The sequence below is a fragment of the Carassius auratus genome, chromosome 19, assembly GCF_003368295.1.
Source record: "Carassius auratus strain Wakin chromosome 19, ASM336829v1, whole genome shotgun sequence".
Taxonomy (NCBI): Eukaryota; Metazoa; Chordata; class Actinopteri; order Cypriniformes; family Cyprinidae; genus Carassius; species Carassius auratus.
The window spans coordinates 7,436,529-7,457,765 of NC_039261.1; the positions used below are offsets into that span (position 1 = coordinate 7,436,529).

Consider the following 21,237-nt stretch of genomic DNA (forward strand, 5'->3'; position numbering starts at 1 on the left):
CAAGATAATATCTCATGGCATTAAGTCCCTTTTAATGAGTAATGTTGGTGTTCAAACTTGATATATCCAAAGTAAACAACAACACTGTATCAGGTGGAACTCGTAACATAGAGATCTTAGTAATAAAATCTGTGGAATCTCTAATGTAAAAAGGTCCTTTCTGCACAAATGGTTTAATAAATTATCAGACATAAGTTCATTAGACAACAAATTATGCACATGATCCGTGTTCGAAACTACCACCAGAATTTTAAAACATCTTGTTCTAAAATTCACACCACACGACAGAAAGTTTGAATCGTGTGATTGGACATAGTCGGACAGAAGGTACTCCTTCTGAGTCTTTTTGAACAAAGAACAGGGAGCCGGTTTGGAAAAAAAAGTAATGTAATTTTAACTGTCTAAAGCATTTAAACAGATCCACTTTATAGCAGAACATATTCACACCACTAGTAATAACAAATGATAGCCCTTTAGCCCTTTACACCAATTGATCATCGGACAGTTCAGAAGGAATTATCATTACTGCCTCTTTTAGAAGCTCAGAGTCAGTGGTCGTGGCTGCTCTCTTTGATGTCCTAATGCCCCGTCAAGAGGGGCCATGGAAGAGGGGCTTGTTGGTCCAAAAAAGGAACAGATGCTTGGGCACTGGAGTCACTGTCCAAAGTGAAGTCACTCCCAGTGGAGTAACTCAGGCTATCACTGTGTGCACCCATGTGTCTGGTGCGACAATAGGTGGTCTGTGCTTATGAGTATTATAGTCACTCACACTACTGGTTTTAGTTGCCGAGGCATGGTCCTAAGGTAATACCTCATTCCGGACATAATCCTCAGTGTCATGTTTGTTTTTGTTCAGTTTAATTTCTTTTAAATTCTCACAATACTTCGCCATTGAGGTTTTTATAGAGGTGAGAAAAGCATCAAAGTCAATCCGCAGTATTACCTTTTTTTCTCTTCTGTGAGAGTGATCTGTTCTCGAGTATCCTTGATATTCATTTATACTTGTTCTATAATCTAAAGCATCAAGTCTAGAGAACATTTGTTGAGGATCTCACATAAAAAAAAAAAGAATAACGCTGGTGATTTATTGTAGGAATTCTCAGACCTCTTGGAATTCTGTTATTCCTCCAATATTCTCTCAACAAAAAGCAAACATTCATTTGTCAAATTTGCTTGATCTGCTATATTAAGCAGATTCATTGTCAAATAAATTGTTGAAGGAACATAAAACTAGATATTGAACAAAAAACTGTTCAAAAATCAGTGCTTTAGAAGAGTAGGTGGAAAGATGTGTCAGATTTGTGTTAAGGAGTGTCTACAGTTATCTAGACAGCTGCCTTCTTCGTTGGGAGTATACACGCTCAGAGAACATGACCACCTACTGCGCAGGCATACAAAACTCCCATCCCCCTGTAATGTTACCCACTCCACCTCTCAGTATGGATCAGAAATGTGTTTCTGCATGAATCCACGCCCCCAACTTTGTCTCTCTCGCACACATGTGAAGTTTGTGTGACTATCTCTCAGCGGGCACATAACCTTTAGCTCTCGATTAAATCACTACCTTCATGTCACTTGGGTGCCTGCTTGTTCCTGAAGCTACAGGCTGCACAAACTAATTGAGAAGATGCTACATGAAATCATGCAGAAAACTGCCTGGATCTATGTTTTTTTAACACCCCGGGGGTACGTTCAGTTAATCGTAAATTTGAGTTCATCCATTTATTGGGTCCGACACCTGACATCCTCCCTTAGCATTCCCCTCCTTTTTTTTTTTTTTTGAGGTTTCTAAAGCCTTAATAGAACAGACCTCTTAATATGTAACAGTCTTTCACAACTGGAGGGTCGTGACCCAGAAATGTGTTTTGATGGAGTCATGGACAGTTGGGAAGATACAATGTAAAATGAAATTAATGAAATGAAGTAACTGTGTAATCATGCATACCTAAGATGGCGATGTTAAAACAAAAATACTATGTGTGTTATGTAAAGAAAATATGATATTATTGCTGTATCGTTCTGATGACTGGTTGAATTAATCACAGTTATTTGAATTATTAGCATAATTATTACATGCTTAGTTAAATACAAAAATTAGTGGTTTATTTATTTAATATGCTGAAAAAAGATATACGGTATATGTGTGTATTTCTCAATTTTTTAAAATCATTTAATTAATTTATTAGGCAATTATTTAATCTAGGGAAAAATGTTTTAAAATACCATGCATTATTTTTGAAAGTTTCACTTTTTTTAAATTGGGTTGTGGAAAAATATGAGAAAATGTGACTCAGACTACATTAAACAAGAGATTGCTTTCAACAGGGATAAATATGATTCGTGCCAACCACAATGTTTTAGCATAGTGAGTTATTGCCTGTCGAGAGCATGAAGCCATTGAGATTCAATTTTGTATGATGAACACTTATTGTACTTTGGTACCACTTGCTGTCCAAAATGAAATATTGTATGTGTGTATGTGTGTTTGTTTATACAGTACATGTAATGCATATGAGTCAAAAAATACATCTGTAACATGAGTTAATAGTTCACAAACTGCCAAGCTTCATAATATGTTATTATTAATAAACAAATACACACAAATTTTGCCCTCAGCTCTTTACTGGCTGCACATAGGTTTATTGGTATGCCTCCCTTATGACTGTTGATAGGTGATTCACGCAAACACCTCATCAGTTCAAGCTAAAGTTTATTACGGATGCATGACTGGAGAGGGCTTGTCACAGGATACTTCTCTAATTAGGAGCCCCTTGACGAGAGAATGACTTTCAGAGGAAAAAGTATGCTTTCGGGCCTGAAGGAGCCTCACGGATCCCCTGCGCTTGCCTGAGATAATGAGTTATTCATTTTCAAAAGCAATCAAGATGTCAGGAGCCGATAGTGAAACCTGCTGCCATTGGCGATAATGCCTCCTTGTCTTTTCATCAAAGCCCTGTCACTTTGACATCAACCATGATAAATGCAGCAAAAAATACAAGAGGCTGGATTTGAGAAGGCGTAAACCTGCAGCCGTCAATTTTTAGATATCACTGTCACTGGCTTTAGGAGAGAAACACCAGAGCGTGTCTACTTAGCAAATTATAACTGACGTTTCTATATTAAGATGACGAATCAGGCCCAAGTGTGTTTGGCTAAGCCTGCTTCGAATTAACTCGTTTAGCCGGCATGAAGTTAGTCATCTGAGGATTTGATTGGATTGCTAATCGTTGACGAATTAAGAGGGTCATAGATGACTGGTGGAGGCTTGTGGCTTATATTCCAATATGAGCCGTGCAAATCCCGCAAAAACATTATGAGCGGTAAGTGAAACTCAATCCCTAGAGACAGGGTCGCAGACTTTTTTTACTTAATTATTGAACCAATAGCAAAAAACATTATGTGCCCACTGACCGCAGCTGAAACCAATTATCTGAGACTTTGACGTATTTTTGAAGAGAAAAGACACTTTCCTGATTTTCACTGTTTCACTGATCACTGTTTTCTCTTCTTTTTTTTATCCCCCTCTCCTCTTTACAGTAAAAACTTGTGGATCTAATCTTCAAGGTCCGTCGGGGACGTTCTCCTCACCGAATTTTCCCATTCAGTATGAAAGCAACTCCCAGTGTGTGTGGATCATCACAGCCAGCAACCTAAACAAGGTACGAGCAAAGATATGTGTTTGATAATGCTCTAATGACTTTTATATTCAATAACATTTAAAGTTTTCGTTATTTTACTCGGCACATTCACAGGTTTAACTTTTGAAGCCAAGCGTCACTGACAGGAATGACTTTTAGGCATCTTTTAGAATTAAATTGCATAATTATAAGCAAAAAAAAATCACCCATTCATATTTAACTTGTCCAATAAAGTTTCCATCTTTCACATGATACTGAGATCTCACTATTACTATTTACTCACTCATATCGCTAGATATCGCTTTGTTGTCATATCGCTTTTCCTACTAGCAAAGACACATTAAACTGATCAAAAGTGACAGTAAAAATTGTTTATATTATTACAGAATATTTCTATTTCAAACAAATGCTGTTCTTCAGACTTTCTATTGAGCATCACAGCCATTTTCAACTGATAATAATAAGAGGAAGTATTTTTGGAGCACATATTTGTATGATTTCTAAAGCATCATATGAAACTGAAGACTTTAATGAGTGTAAAATGAGTGCTAAAAATTCAGATTTGCTATCAAATGAATGATACATTTTAAAATGTATAACAAAGAATAGTCAATAATAATATTTCACAATGTAACTGTTTATTACTGTGTTTTTGGTCAAATTGGTGAGCATAAAAAAAGAGATTTCTTTCAAAAACATTACAGGCCACAAATTGTATATATACGTTATAGTGTACAGTAGCTTTTTAAACTGTTTAGATGTTGTATGCGATGAGAGGCATGTGGTAATGCTGTCGCTGTATCAAAGAGAGAGAGAGAGAGAGCATGGGCGTATGCTCCTTTGACCGCCCTGCTTCTCCTGGCCTTCCTTCTGTGTTATTGCTCTTGGTCTCATCCCTTGTCCTTTTTTGTGTTTTTCTGGCCTTGCCCCTACAAACAGCTCCCAATCCATCCCTTCTATCTCACTAAGACCTTACACTTTTATAGGGAACTGCATGATGGGCTTTGTTCGTTATGTGTGTGTAAAGGTGAACAGTGTCTGTTTTATTGCTCTTGTGGATTTTATAGCCCCACTTCAGTTTAATTCCAACATTTTGAGATGCACCTCTACAACAGCTACATCGAGGGGGAGAAATATGAGTGTGTGAATGTGTGCCGGGAGATAATCAGTTCATCGCAGACTCTGTGATGAAAAGGCATTCTGATTTGTCTTAATTATTTCAGTTCTATCAATACTTGTTTGGGGTTTGAAGAAGAAATACTTGAATAAATGTGTAGAAATATGGATACTTTTTGTAGCAAAAATGAGACAAAGTTTAATAACATTTTCAGATTTGTTTCAAATTCACTAAAAAGTACCGGTTTAAAAGAGTGTTTTCGTATAAATAATATATATATATTTTATATATATATATATATATATATATATATATATATATATATATATAATATCACTTGAGCTCAGAGTGTTCTGTTACTGCTCCGTTAAAGATCTGCTGATTCCGCGAATCCGCTCAGTGTTTTCCCACCATCCTGCAGCATCACTCACAATCTGTGTACCTCGTTCTGGAGTAGAGACCACAGTTCCCAAAGCTCGTTCATTAACAAATAGATGCATTACAATCCACAGTACAGTCAGTGGATGATTTGCTGAAATTAGTCGTCTTGGTAGTATGTTTTTGTATTTCTATAGGTAAAGTAATAAAAAAAAAGTGATTACAACAAAATTTCCACATTCTTAGAATTAGAATAGGCTAACAAAAATATTTTACCCGATCAGATCTAACATAAATAACACAAAATCCAATGTTGTCGGCACACTTGAAGAGCGAAGGGAGGCTGCTAAAGGCAGTTCAACATTACCAACATGAATTCAAAGCTCCAGCAAGCCAGCGGGAAAATCATCATATAGAATATTTAGCAGTTTGTCACACTTTAATTCTTGTAATTAAGTATATTTCACATTGTAAACACTTGTGTTTATACAAGTAATCTATAACATATCATTTTATTAAAACCATGTTAATAGTAGGCATATTAGTAAAAAAAATATGAATGTTCTAAATTAGTTGTTTATTAGTATATAATATAGATTTATGCTGTAAAATGTAAAATTAAATGTCTAATACTTATAGATGAGAATGTGGCAAGATTGACCTTTTTTATTATTGTGGTTCTCAAGATATAGGAGAATGACGCAGAAGTACAATGAAAGTATCTATCCTATCCAATCCTATCCTAATGAAAGTATTCATATCATTTTAAATGATCAGAATGTATCCATGACAAAGGGTTCTAAAAATATGGCTACTTATAAAAAAAAATAATAAAAAAAAAAAGTTCCTATTGCTCAGTTTGTCCCGGGTTTGGGGTAAGTTGACCCGAGACAAGTCAGTGCAAATGCAACATCTGGATGTAAAATGACCATCTGACCAAATCTGATTCAAACCTGTGTGAAATGAATAACAATATAAAAACTAATTTAATAATTTCCTTTTACAAACAGTCATATTTCATTTTAACAAAATAAAACCAACCAAATTATTGAATTGTTTGCATTTCTGAAACAATATGTTGAACACCAAAGTTGTAGCCTTCCTACAAACAGACTAAATGGAGAGATTGATGGGCATTAGTGACTACAGGTGGAAAGATAAATCTGATTATAATGTGAAAAGCATTTTCTGGTTCTTATCAGAGAAAGATTTGGTGCTTGTACTTGTACACTGTCCCTAACAAATAAACTACAGACAAAATATCTATAAAATAAACTAAACCAGTGATATCACATTAAAACTTAAGTTTATAATTCAGAGATTTAACTTAACTACAGTGCCTTATGGTGGGGTAAGTTAAAATGCTGACTCAATTTACCGCACAACATTTGGCTCACTTTTCCCCATAGCTGCCATATTGGGAGAAAATTGCTACTGTAGCTAAATTTAGCTAAATGATTGTCATGGTTTTATTGCTAAATCACCTATATGTTTAGACCTGGATAAATTTGCTTTGATGTAACGTATGTTACGACCTCATCACAGTCTGGCAGAAATGATTGGTGGTTCCAAAATAAATGGTCACATGACAGTAAAGGTGTACAGTTGCCAAGAAACGGGGTGGGTCAACTTACCCCACTCTTCCCTACTTCCATCGAAGATGAGGCAGGAGCAGGCTCACAGAGTGAGGGAGAGACCACTGTTATCAAAACATCTACAATAAAGTCTGAGATTATTATTACAGAGCTGTCTTCTCTTTTAATTGTATATTTGTAACAACTGTATGTATATCACTTTTGAAACACTGTATCCCCTACGCTCTATTGCCCCCTTTTTTTTAATTGGGCCACTTCCCCCTCAAAATGTCTGTGCACAGCCCTGCTTGAGAATTGTATATGTCTCTGATTCACTATAATGGATGTTAATAAGAATCATTATCATGACAACCACACTTCTTTCTTCATATCTTTGAATCCCGTAGAAGAACAAAATCATAAAAAATAGTTGTTGGTTTTTTTTAGTTTTTTTTTTTTTTTCACTTCATTAAAAGCTCATGAGAAACTTTCGCGTTAAGGAATCAAAGTTTGCTAATCTTTTGGTTCTCAACCTTACTCATGACATTTTGATTGATATACCTCTCCCTTACATTTGTAATGACAACTAGCACTTCAGCCATGTCTGTATTGTCATTGCAGGACCTTGCAATTGATTCCAGGTGATGTGACTCACTAGCATTGCAATTCATCTTGAAATAGCAGATCTATTAAGTGCGACAAACAAAAACACAGAAAATTCTTCCTAACCTCAAGTCAAGGCCTCTGCAATTGACTCTTGTTGTGGTGGAATGATATACAGAGGCAATAAATGAAAATGAACAAATCATTTTATAAGGTCACAAAGTTTCAACTTCTCTTCTTTGGCCTACACATAGGTCTATAAAGTTTTGTTCTTATCTAGGTACTTTTAGGGGGCAGTTTGTGAAAGTGATCTCCTACATTGACCGTTCATTCATACATTTCCCCCTAACTTCTACAGGGCTAAAATCACCCAAGGTTTTAACTGGAAAACTGTGTTTTACAACCTAACTTTCTCAGGACCGTTTAAATGTTCAGAAGGCCGTGATGAAATCGTCTGGACGTTTTCCCATCGTATGATGGATGGAGGGTAGCATGAAAGCCTTCTGGGCCATAGAGAGATTTTTTTCTGTTTCTACTTTTTTTCAGTTCGCATTTGACCACTTTGAAAGGTCTGGAACTCTGCCAGCATGAATAGAGACGCTTGTGTTGTTTTCTTGCAGAGACGCTTGTGTTGTTTTCTTGCAGCCTTGGCTTTGGCGTGTTGTTTTCAATAAATCAAAGAGTTTGTAGACCGTACTCCAAGAAAAAACTTTTTTTTCCCTCTTTTTTTGTAATAGCCGGAACAGATCATAAGAGTCATTCGCTAAAACTAAATAAATACAATAAGACAAAGGACAGAGCATGAAGTTCATTGAGCACATCTTTGTCCTAGTGGGGCTTGTTGACACACTTGGGGAAACTTGCCATTAAACAGCTTATTTGAGGCTTTTCAGCTAATTTAAATGGCAAGATGAAATAGAAATGCTTTAAACGGCAAAAGAAATTGGTAAAATTCAAATACATTAAGCTGTTGTTTTGGCCAACCGAAAAACTACTGAAATAGAAAGCTATAATTGCAACAAACAGTGATTGATGTTTTAAATCGATAAAATGTAGATAAGTATATTAGGTTTAGCACATGTTTGACTAGCCTCTGTCTTTTAAAAAAATCCCATAATACTCTATAATGGTACCAAGTCTAATGTACTCGTCCCCATTTTACCTCTCCAAAAAAAATAAATTGCCATTTGTTGCAATTACAGCCTTGTACTAATTGTAAAACACTTTTCTAAAAGTGCAATTAATTGGTAGGTTTCACTAAATTACAGGAAAAGCATGTGGCAAAAGCCATTCATTTACAGAAGAGAAATGCATTTGGAGCCCAAAGGTGTGTTTCAGAACATCAGATCAGAGATTTAAATGGAGCTCGGACAACCAGCAGACCACCCTGTTTCAAGTGAGAAATTGCTAATTGTCTCTTACAGTTTGGGAACATTATTGTTCACTTATTTTTGGCAGACAATTTTAGGGTGGCGATTTTTTTATATTGCACTCTGTGCTTGAACCTTGGTAAGAGTGATTTGGATTGTGTCAGGGCTTAATTCAATTTGGACTCCATTGTGATGCCTTTGGATTGTGAGAATGTGGGATACAATGTTGTCGTTTTGTTTTTGTTAAAATGGAGATATCGAAAAAATAACAAAGGATCACTGGTTTAACAAGGGATTTGCTAATTCTGCTTAATCCGTGCATATAGAATCAAGGCCATTGCGTCAGGCACACACTGAACCTTGTTCACAAGTCGAACAGATTTTCTGTGTAAGTTGATCATAAATGCAGTGCATGCATTGAATTTGATGGGACAAATTACAAAAAAAATGGTTTTATGTGCGATTTACACAGTAATTGGCTTGTTTCATGAATAAGTTGCCCAAATTGTGTAGATCCTTGTTCATATTTGCAGCTGTAAAATTTCATTCTCTGGTTTTAAAGGAGAAGTCCATATTAAACATCACTCTAAGCATTTGTAGGTAGTTGTTTTTCAGAGTTCAGTTGTCCATTCTGAATGAAGCATGACCTGATTTATCAAGCAGAAACTAAAATGCTGTCGCCCCATTGGTCTTTCGTTGGAGATTGATGCCCAGATTGGGCATTAACCTCTGAGGGAGCATCAAAGGTCACGATGGGCAGAAACATATGTCCCCTCATCCATGTTGAGACTGTTCAGTTCAAGTTGTCTTTTCTTTTTTGTTTCCCCTCTTCTCTTCTATTTTATTTATTCATTCATTTTTGTGGTTTAAAAAAAACGTTTGCATAGTATATTACAGTAGATGCAGTTAATATAATGTATAAAAAACATATAAAAATAATAATTAAAAAAAGATGCATAGGGAATGCATTGTGGTTCAGGAAGGTGCATAGTTGTTTATGATCTTTTCAATCATGCCTTTTATCTATGTCAATAATGGGATACCCAGAAGCACATTTTTCAGGATGTATTCTTCCCTACATCACGCTCGCATCAGGGGCTTAAAAACTTTTTCAAGGGTTACTAATAGCTTTTCACTATCAGCGATGAAAGGAAAATGTATCATTCTTCATAGCGTGTTCCTGTCCGTCTGGGAGCGAGAACAAAAACAGACCCATTTTGATCTTTTGAAGGGAAACTGAAAATTTGATCTGGGATTTTAAAGGCCCCTGTTGTCACTGCTTGTGATCATGTAAATATTCAAATCATTATTTTCATCAAATAGTTCAGCCACAATTCAGCCAATGTTGATTTTGTAGAGGAAAGACTCCATCTAGTTTTTTTTTCTTTTTTTTTTCTTTTTTCTTTCAACTACATTTTGTTGCTAAATGTCATTTGTTGGAACAAACTTGAATTACTTAGCTGTCATTTTGAGGCTGTAACGTTTGTTCATCAGTACGGCCGTTTGACATGGTCCTGACTTGACAGCTTGCCGTGTGCTGGAGGGCTGACATGATAGTACTGAAATTCTGCTACAGGTAAAACTACTGAAATAGACTCATTTGAGTGACATGATTGAAAATTCATTGAACAGAAGAAAGTGAACATGATGGTAATAAAAAACTCTTTATATAAAGCTTCTAGGACCAGGGAAAATAAACCGAACACAGTGTTGAACTAAAGCAATGAGCCAATACAGATGACAGTGATTTACTTTTACTTTTGTGTGTGTGTGTGTGTGTGTGTAATGTAAAATCAATCGAACACAGCCTCAAGTGGCTTATTGCATTTAATAAACAGCAGCAATCACAATAGGACTGAAATGTCATTAAATTACATATATTAGTGGTAATAATAAAAGTAAACATACTGTCTCTTGTATGACAGGCACAAATTGACTGATGTGCTATTAGTGCTGGTTCTAATGATTAAATTATATCTAAAGAAGCTTTAAAATACAATATATTCAGACTAAAATTAAAATAGCAAATTAAATAACAATTTCTAATTACTAATATTGGCATTACTATTAATTATATAATTTTATAGCCTAAAGCATTTGTTTATTTTGATCGCTTGCTTATGATGTACTCGTTGAAAGTTCCTTCTTGTGTTGACCTGGACAATCAGAGTTTGAAGTACTGTACAATACTCATCATTTTGCTTTGCTGCAACCTTGTAATTTTCTGAGGAGTGCTTAAATGGTGGCTTGTGCTCCCATTCGTGTTTTTAAACTGCATCTGTGAAATGCTTTGCTGATACTACAGTCATAAGCCCACGCTGGCAGTAAATCCCAGCAGGACTGTGTGACAGTTGAAGTAGTCTGGCTTAAGGAAACCAGAGATCCCATCTCTGTGAACTTGACATCCAGGCAGCGTGTTTTCTGTTTTCACCTTGAGGAAGCATCGGATCCCCTTGTGTATGTGTGAGCTGTTACATGGTTGTGTGTTTGGAGGACTTGTATATGCTTTGTCATTAAATGTGAATGTTGAAACAAACAATATTATATTTATTTATTTTTGCCGCTCACAATCTTGTGATTGGTAAGATTTCACCAAAGCCCATTTATTTGATCAAAAAATAAATGTAAAAAAAAAACATTAATACTCTGAAATATTATCAGATATTTAATAGAACATTTCTATTTAATAGAAGTTTACTTTTAAACTAAAATGAAACATTAGCATCAATAAGGATTCATGATTATTTGATAGAATTAATTATTTTTATTATTTTATTTAATTTTGTATATGGTTATTTAAATATATATATATAAAATTTCTTATTTGATTAGAATTTTTTTTTATTTATTTTTTTTTTTTGATTTTAAAAACAATTTATTCAGTATTATGGTTTGGTAAAAATGCAACAATGTGTCATGGTTCCAATTCCCAGGAAACATGCAAACTGCCAAATTGCTTACTTGGAATGCAAATTGTTTTGAATAAAAGCAACTGTTAAATGCATAAATGTAATATGGGACAGATGTAGTTTTTCTAAGGGATAGAGACACAGTGACATGCACTGTCACCAGTAAGCAAGACAATCCCATTTACGCGAACACATATTATTATATGATCGATAATGTTCTCTATTTAATGCACATTCGTGTGTGTGTGTATTGTTTGAACAGCATCAGGCCAAACCAGATTAATTTTCTGAATGATGTTTGAATAGTCATTCTAGATTAGCTTTTAAAACAATGGCGCATTTTCACGTATGATGGAATAGACCTGTCTGTGTGGTATATCGGTAAATGTGCTGGAGCGTTCTCACTGGCCTCTCTGCTCCATTGTAAAGTCATAATTCTGCTATATTACCTTATCTCTTCACAATTCAATACTCCGGCCTCAGCACCTCTCTTGCTCTCCAACAAAAGCATTAGCTTAAGACTCCAATCGCCATGACAACCGCAGGCAGGCCAAGTCACTGAAGTCAAGTTCCTGTGTTGGTGTGCTGTGTTGCTGATCTGGGATCAGGTTTATGGATTATTTTACACTGGTATCCTTAATATTACATATCCAGAGAACTCAAGTCTCATTCCCAACTATTTCATCCCGTTAAATCCTGCATCTCCGCATCGGCGCAGCATTTGTTATTTGGTGACCTTTAGTGAGACAGGGACTCCAGAGTATTTTGTATTCAGTAACATGGAAAAAAACAAGTTTATTATCTGTTCCGAGGTGCTGTCTGAGCATCAATCATCAGTCCTAAGTAGCTCTTATGCATCCATACCTGCTAAGTCCCGGCTATGGTGAAGAGCCTATTGCCATGGCAACTAATTCCTCCCAGAATCTCTCAATGGGTTAATCAATATAGAAAGTTCAGGCCTCTCCATATGCCTGTGGCTCTTCCAGACCTCTAATCCCTGTTTCTAAAGCCTTGATCCTCCTTTCCCAACTCCCAGTCATCCAAGAGATGCTCTTATGTTTAAATCACTACATTTGAATGAATCAATTGATTGTGCTGAGTGTAATGGGTATAATTCGTCTGATTTTCATGTTGATTTTTTTTTTCATAAGGATCAGTTTCCCACAGGACATTGAAAAAGCTGGAAGCACAAAGGTGCGAAATAAATGTGAAAAATCTCCCATTTAATCAATAAAAAAAAAAAAAAAATTGTAGCACTAATAATAACCTTGACTGGTTTGATTACGATTACATTCTTGCTAAATAAATAAAAAAAATTCTTCTCAATCATTTCATTTTAGATCCCATTTAATTATATCTGATAATTAAATTAAAAAATTGTAAAAAATATATATATATATATGATATAATAATAATATAAAAATATTAGTGGTGGGCCGTTATCGGCGTTAACGTGCTGCGTTAACGCGAGACTCTTATCGGGCGATAAAAAAAATATCGCTGTTAATCTATTCTCAAAGTTGGGTTGAGAGCTGAGTCTATACTAAGCAAGCTATGATGACTTTCACCTTGATATTTTATATAACCGACTGGCTGAGGCCAGTCTAAAAAGATGCTCAGGACAGTAGACGGGACAGTGCTGCGCATCGTCACGAAAGCTGATCTTTTTCACGTGTTTTTAAGCTTTACCACTTGTCGATTTAAACATTAAAGCATCCAAACACAAGACACAGAAAAGCTCAACAGAGAAGCTGGTTACTCGCGCGCTGTGTTCAGTGCTCACAAGAGAGATCGAGAGCCGCATATCACGGACAGCGACACTGAACCGAGCTCTCTTCTGAGAAGTTCTCCTCGAAGTCCCTCCTGCACCTGAACGAACAAATACAAATCGCAGTTTGAACAAACAAAAAGATGCGAAAGAGCCCAATTCAGTACTCGTGGTGTTCTGGTGTTCAGGGCTCACGCAGAGCAAATTATGCTAAAAAAAACTGTAAGTTATTTCTTAAGTGAAAGTAAACAGTTGAGGAAAAAAATGGTCACTTTAACGTATCTTAAAGTGACTGTGCCTAATTTAGCTACTGGCTGCTGTTATGTTAATCCAAGAAAATGAAAATCTCTCATTGCTCTTGACTGAATTACTTTGTAGTTTTAGCAGTCAAACCAAAAATTATTCAGACACCAGATATAATTTTTGATATATAGCAAAACTGTTATAATGTGAGAAATGTTGAAGGTTTCTGAATAAATGGAGGTTTGATTGTATATTTCATTTTTACATTGAAGACTATCTAGTGCTATTTTAAATTTACTTATTTGGTTTCTGTACCGACACCTACAAACTTGAAAAAAACTTAAACATTGTGTAAATAGCACAAATAAATAAAAAATAAACTAATATACAAATTAAACAATTTCAAACGTGGGCCACTTTTTCAAGCACGTTGTGATACATTTTGAAAACAGGAGATGAGCCCACCTAGCTTGATAAACCCCTTTTGTGGAACCCCTTTTCAAAGACTTACTGTTTGTCAATTTTATTTGGGTAACACACATATTCTTAATGCCTTCGACAGAATTCGAATGAGCCATTTTAATCTAGATTAATCTAGATTAATTTCAAAATCACAGTGAGATTAATCTAGATTTAAAAAAAATTATCTATGTCCACCACTAAAAAATATATAATTAGTGTGACTTTATATTGTTTTTTTTTTTTTGTTTTTTTTTTCATAAGGATGCATTTCCAACAGGACAGAGAGAACGCTGGAAGCATAAATGTAATAATGCCCTGTTTAATCAATAATTAGTAGATATGTAGTACCAATAACCTTGACTGGTTTGATTATTATTACATTCTTCTGTTGAGCGCTATAAAAACTGTTACATTTGGTGCATGTAAAAACAAACACAATTCTCATTTTAATTTATGATGTTTGTTCAGTAGAAGCATGTTCATCATGCTTGAATGCTCAAGGCAAACTCGGGTACGTTTTCTGGAAACTTTTACCTTCTAATAAACGTGACATTTCTTTACTCTCTCCCAAATTCAGCAAAGAGAGTTTTGGCCAGCTTCTCTCTCTTTCTGTTTCAGTCAGCTGACAGGATTCAATTATGCAAGAGCCATAAAGTTTAATTCCGTTCATTTGACACATCACTAAGCATTATGCCTCATTTCTGCCGACAGGTGATTCAGATTAACTTTGAGGAGTTTGACCTAGAACTGGGCTATGACACACTAACCATCGGCGATGGAGGGGAAGTGGGAGACCCGAAAACCATTTTGCAAGTGTGAGTTTCTTATCCACAGTCTGGGACGGTAAGATCATACATAATTTACACAAGTAGGACATTCTGTGCGGTTCCTGAAACAGTATTCCTATCAACCAGTCTCATTTGCTCTGGGAAGTTTTTGTTTGATAGGAATGATATTCCAGGAACAAAAATGAATGTTGAATATCCTACCGGTGTAAATAACCATGTTATGTTTTCAGAAACCATTCAAATGTTGTTCTCCTTTGCCATCCTACTGAATGTGTTTGTCTTAAGTTATGAAGAGTTATTAGTATGTAGACGTATTAGTACAATACTAGTCAAATATTTGGCATCAGAGATTTTGAAGTCATCTTTGTAGACAAAAAAAAATTGTGTCTGCAAATAAATTTTTCTTTAAAAAAGCATTGAAATATATGATGTATTATATAAATTATAAAACTAATTCTTAGTTTCGACAACTTTGTGAAATAGCAGTAAGTAATGGGTAAGTGTACATACATTCAGCATGATGTGCTTCTGTTCTGTTTGTCTAATCTCTCTCTCTCTCTTCTTATCAGTCTGACTGGCAGCTTTGTTCCTGACCTCATCGTTAGCATGACCCATCAGATGTGGCTTCATCTCCAGTCTGATGAAAGCGTGGGATCTATAGGCTTCAAGATCAACTACAAAGGTACCAGGATGTGAATAATATATAGTTACTTTGGGAATCATCTAAAAAAAAAAACGCTAAAAAGCAAACAGGCTTTGCTCTAAAGATTTTTATATATATATATATACACATATGTATTATTAATACAGGTTTGTGGTTCACTTGATTTTGGTTACTAGTGATAACCACTAGTGTACAGTAAATATAAGTTAGACTTAACATTCACTGTGAACAAATAATTAATTGTCAGTCAAAATTCTGTGACTGTGGCTATCTATTGTCAAGGTTAAAAGAAGGAAGTGTGGCAGGGTGATACAAAAACACACAAACAGCTTCATTTGCAACTGCAAACAAACAGAAAGGGAAAACAGTGTCGACCAAAATTGTACAAACAACCTGTCTGGCATAAACCCAGATTCAATCAAATGTCCAACCTTCATCCTTGTTTTCTGATCGGGTGAGAAAGTGTTTTTCACATCCGCTGCAAAGCGGTTTAGACATCAAAAGGCCAGACATTATTTACCTGGACATGTCCACTGTTTCCTGCATGAGTATTCAGCATACATTCTTAGTAGTCAATGTGCATAAAAGCGCAGCAGTTCCCACAAATCACTTCAGTGGTCTCTGCTGAATGTACAGCAACTAACTTTCATCCCGAACACATGAGCTACATTCACTTCAATCCCTACAAAACCCATATCTTTGATTATCTCTCCTCCCTCAAGGTTTTGTAATAAATTAGTGTCGGGGTGATGAACAGCGTGCCATTCAGTATAATGAGAGAGACTGACTGAGGTAGACAGAGAAAGAGGCAGCGAGAGCAAATGAATCCCCTTAAGTGCAAGACCAGAGATAGAAAAAAAAAAAAAAAAACATTACTGTATGATATCCCTGGGAGAGTTGGGCAAAATATTACAGATTGTATTAGATATGTCTTTTTCCTTTGTCTTCTCTACACCTATTATAATTAATTTTATTTATGCCACAGACAAGCACAATGGCTTTGTTACTCAGTTTTCAATTTCTAGGTAGATCTAATTGGACCTGTCGATCATAAATACGTGACGGTCATACATGAGGGGATAACAAAAAAAATCTATAGCTTGGACATACATAATGTAGCATGAATAAGCTTTCAGTGTGCCACTGTTATAGGACGCCGCAATTAAAATAGTTTGCTGAGTCTGGCATTGTGAGAAAATTATAATTTTAGTTGGATTAAACTATAAATATAGATATATATATCGATTTTAGAATTTTAGATTGTAATTCAATATATTCTTCATAGAGTTACCATTACAATGTCTTATTCTAGAATAGTATTATTTGAATTATTCTAATAATATTGAACTGTTCTAACTGAAAGAATATTATTAGTAATGTGGAATGAGATTTTGAATGTCAGATTCTGTTATCTGTTCCAAAGCACAGATAAAATGAGAACCCAATGATATATGTGATATATAATATAAATCAAGAGCTCTTTGAGGGATCCAGAGACAAATGAGCTCATTAATGGTTCACAGCACTCATTCATTCAATTGGAAGAAATATTTGAGGTTTTCATTGTCTTGTTCCCCAGTAGTTCATTTACCTGTCAGGTTAAGATTTTGCACAAAAGAGTCACTTCAACATGAAACAGACGTAGTTATAAATTTAAAATGATGATTTGAATGCAAAAGTTAATTTAAAGAGGCTTTGATTTTAATTTGCGTTTGAGTTTGATTTTAAAGTGTAACACCAAGTGTTTTCCACTGTTATATCTAACACATAAAAACTTTATTTATGAAATAACAATTATTTGGCAGAATAGAGAACATTCAGACCTTCGGCCAATTTGTGCGTAGTTACTCCCTATTTGAGAATCACTGCCCTGTAGAGCACAGAAGATATATAGTTTATCCCATTAAGGAGTGTTTACTTACAATACAAATTCACTTCATTATGCTGACGTCTGTGACAAATGCATAATCTACATGGGTCATTAATCGTGTTATGGTGACTGAAGTTTGATGGCTACATTTCACTTATTAATACAGCTACATCTGTCATTTTCCATCGAAGAATTAATACCCTTATGTTTTACCTCTGAGGGTGCACAGTGTTCTTATTACTTGCAACAAACTTAATGACATAAAAACATAACACATTTACTTGATCCCAAAGGTTCAAAATAACATATTAAAAGTGTAGACAGGTACTGCTGAAGTGTTACCATTATTTGTATTCATTACCATGCAAATCGGTCTATTATTCTCAGTCTAAGTCTCAATTTTATTTATAATGTATGAAGTTTGGCAACAAAAAAAAATGTCACTCGGTTAAAATCAAGGCTTTTGAGTGGTGCCTGAACCTTTAGAATCTTAATTTTTAAATAATACATTTTTTCTTGAGCACATTTTTTTGTCATTTTTAGTTTTATTTTGGTGTCTATAATTTTTCCAAACACCATATCATTGACAACTTGGTGTAGGTGGTTTTGCTTATTTTATTTGTATAGCATATGTTCTGTTTAGAAACATTTGACATTGGTAGCCTTGAACCTCTGCTGCTTAAAAACTGCAAGTGCTATTACGGAAAGAAACTAATGTTGAATTTGAATGTAGACCCAGTGCCTGATTACTGACTTTTACCAGTTAAAAGAGTGTTAAAATGGCCTTTTTTAAACTTTTAGTTAAATAATTCAGAGAGAAATAATCTATTTAAGTATTAAGCTGCAGTGTCTATGCATTACAGAAGTTTTTATTTTAGTGCAGTGTACCATTGATTATCCATAGCTGAACTCTGTGCTTTGGCACACAGTTTCAATGCACCAGCATATGGCCACGCTCATTAACATCCCTTCTTTTAAAGATAAATTTGTTTGTATTCCGTATGGCAATAACGCTTCAATATCTTCAGCGTGATTTAAAAACCTAATTTAATTGAATGCTTCAAAGAAATAAAAGCAGAGATCCTCCTGGGAGTTTGCCTGTGTGTACTTGACTCATGTGACTCGTGTTTTAGAAGTGCCTTGTTTTGTGTCTCGACTCCACATAAAACTCGACTTTGCGATAATGAGCACTTTCTTGAGAGAGATAAAGTCAGCATTATTGAAATGAAACAATATCTATGGGGTACACAAAGGGAGAGATAAATTACTTGCCATTTTCCAATGAATAAGAAATGGTTTTGAGATTAAATTTATTTATAGGCTTTTATGTGAAGGCCGGCTTAATGAGACCTGCTATCTGGTAAATGCTCAGAATGCTTTTTGGTACATTACATGTCAAAGTTCACTGATACTTTGTAATTTCCTGGCTGTTTCAGGAAGAAAAATACAGGTCCCAAACTCCACCCCTGTGGGCCATCTGTACTTACACATACAGAATCAACCTTTTGGATTTGATTGGATAACTTGTTAACACAATTGATCTTCACAGAGAGGTCCCCATCACATTAAGCACCGTGAGAGAAGTGTAGGGGTTTGCATCTGACACGCTGACCTCACGTCGGGAGTATTCACACACCATCAGCTCCTATGGACAATTTGTACTCTATTTTTTGCTTCATCATAAATACAAAGCAGTAAATATGGCCTAACCTTCCCCTAGCCACCCCTCACAATTGACCAATGGAGTAAAGCATTGTGGTAGTCATAAAGAGACTGTCATGTCGGAAATTAATGCCATACATCAAGCATTGGCCAAAGACCTCCATTATACCTCAGGAGAAATTTGAAAAAACTTTGATTTGGTTTTAAATGAAATTTAGTGGATGTTTTGTTTCTCTCTCTCTCTCTTACCATCCGTCCTTTGGCAAACCCTCAAGCATTCTTATTCAGAACAGAGTTCATAGTTCAATTGTGAATGTCCGTGCAAAATGTCTGGGAAGATGTATTGCCCATTCCAGCAGCCTGCCGCCCACTGAGTCGATGCTATGCAGATGGAAGGTGTTATCTAGGTATAGTGACCCCTAGACTTGGATTTTGTACTTGTGGTGGGAATGTCCTGGCTGGCCAACTCTACCACTGAAGGTTCCAGGTGAAGGAGCTTATCTAGGCTGAACAGAGAGTTTTGGTGGCATTCTGTTCCGGTCAACTTCCCGTAAGTATAGTGACATTCAGGTCATCTGATGAAATCTGTCCATCATTGGACTTTTGCAGCACAATTCAGTGCAAATTTCAAAGCTACAATTTAGTGATTTGCTGCAAGTCTGTAGATTTATCTCGCACTTTAACATGGAGAGGAATTGACAGTTTATTTCTCTTAACTCGCTCGACCAGCAAGACTTTATCAGGCCACCAGCTGCACCAGAAAGATTGTGCTGTCTGATTGCCATCTGATCAGCCGTTGTTCCGTTGAACTTGAAGGTTTCTTGAAGCATCTTGGAGATGTTGCCACAGTTCTTATGGATTTAGTGTGTCCCAGTTTATTCTGTTTCTTCGTGTCATTCCAGACAAACTGGATGATGATGAGATCAGATCTCTGTGTGGAGCGCTGGATGTTGTCAGACTCCTTGTGCAAACAAAAATCTCATTGCATTATTACAATTAATGGCAAAATGAATGTTTGGAAATGTAAACTGTAAATTTCCTACTGACACACTACAGCAAAATATTTTTCACCTCTAGTATTTTCACCAGCAAATAAAATGTGTTCTAATCATTTTGGCCACCAATGTATACTGTATAAACCTTAAGCAATGTTTTTGGCAACAATGCATACAATGTTTCTTCTTTAAAATGCAGCAGTGGAAAGAAGAAATGTGAAGTTTAGTGATCACTATTATTTACATCCTTTCTCTGTAGAAATCGACAAGGAGAGCTGTGGAGACCCAGGCACCCCTCTGTATGGGATGAGAGAAGGAGATGGATTCTCCAATGGCGACGTGTTACGCTTTGAGTGCCAATTTGGATTTGAGCTTATTGGAGAGAAGACAATATCCTGTCAGAACAACAACCAGTGGTCTGCCAACATCCCCATCTGCATTTGTGAGTACTGTCAATGCTACTGTATGTTGCAAACTGATTAATTGCTTTGGAAATGTTTTTCCTGTCCTAGTGTGGTGCTATTATGTTTTATAATGTATTTTTTTAATCAGGACAATTGTGCTAATTTTAAAGAAGGGTTTGTTTTTTATGTCCATAAATGTGTTCTATTTCAAGCAGTACCATCTTGAAATTTAAATTAAGAGTTTTTCCTCTATAAAGGCGCTATAAAAAATATGGCAAATAGTGGGTGGGTCTATATGTTAGCTGACCAATGGCAAATATGGAAAATATTTAGGAAACAAGTTTGAAAACTTGTGTTACTACTGGCATAGAAATCACACACTTCATCTTTTTTTTCCTGCCAAATTTTAATGTTCCACAAAAAATTTCCTTATAACTGGATTTTATTAACTTTCCCGTCTTTGCCTTTTCTTCCAAATGAATGCAGAGATCTCTGAGGCAGCTGAAATAATTGGCTTATATATACAACCAACCTGGAGACTACTTCAGCTGCAGTGACATCTGCTATATTTTGATACTTCACCTGTAGGCTCTTTGCTTAAAAAATGCATAGCTGAAATTTCTCCATGTCTAATTGGAAGATTGAACAAATCAGCTCTATTTATAGCCTGAAGTCCAGCTATGTCATGAACACAATTTGTCAGGAAGTGCAGAACCTAATCAGAAGCAGAGTGACAGACTCCATATGGCATATTAAATGATTACACATGGCTGTATTATTACACTGATGTAT

General features: G+C 35.6%; 1 protein-coding gene across 6 annotated transcripts in view; it reads left to right on the top strand.

Annotated features, from left to right (window-relative positions):
- Positions 1–21,237, top strand: part of csmd3b (CUB and Sushi multiple domains 3b) — a 373,951-nt gene that overhangs the window by 211,465 nt on the left and 141,249 nt on the right. For all 6 annotated transcript variants that reach the window (XM_026288598.1, XM_026288599.1, XM_026288600.1 and 3 more), the window contains exons 10-13: positions 3,538–3,659; positions 14,774–14,877; positions 15,420–15,532; positions 20,301–20,483. In XM_026288598.1, the coding sequence (XP_026144383.1) occupies positions 3,538–3,659; positions 14,774–14,877; positions 15,420–15,532; positions 20,301–20,483 (522 nt within the window). The remainder of the gene's footprint in view (positions 1–3,537; positions 3,660–14,773; positions 14,878–15,419; positions 15,533–20,300; positions 20,484–21,237) is intronic.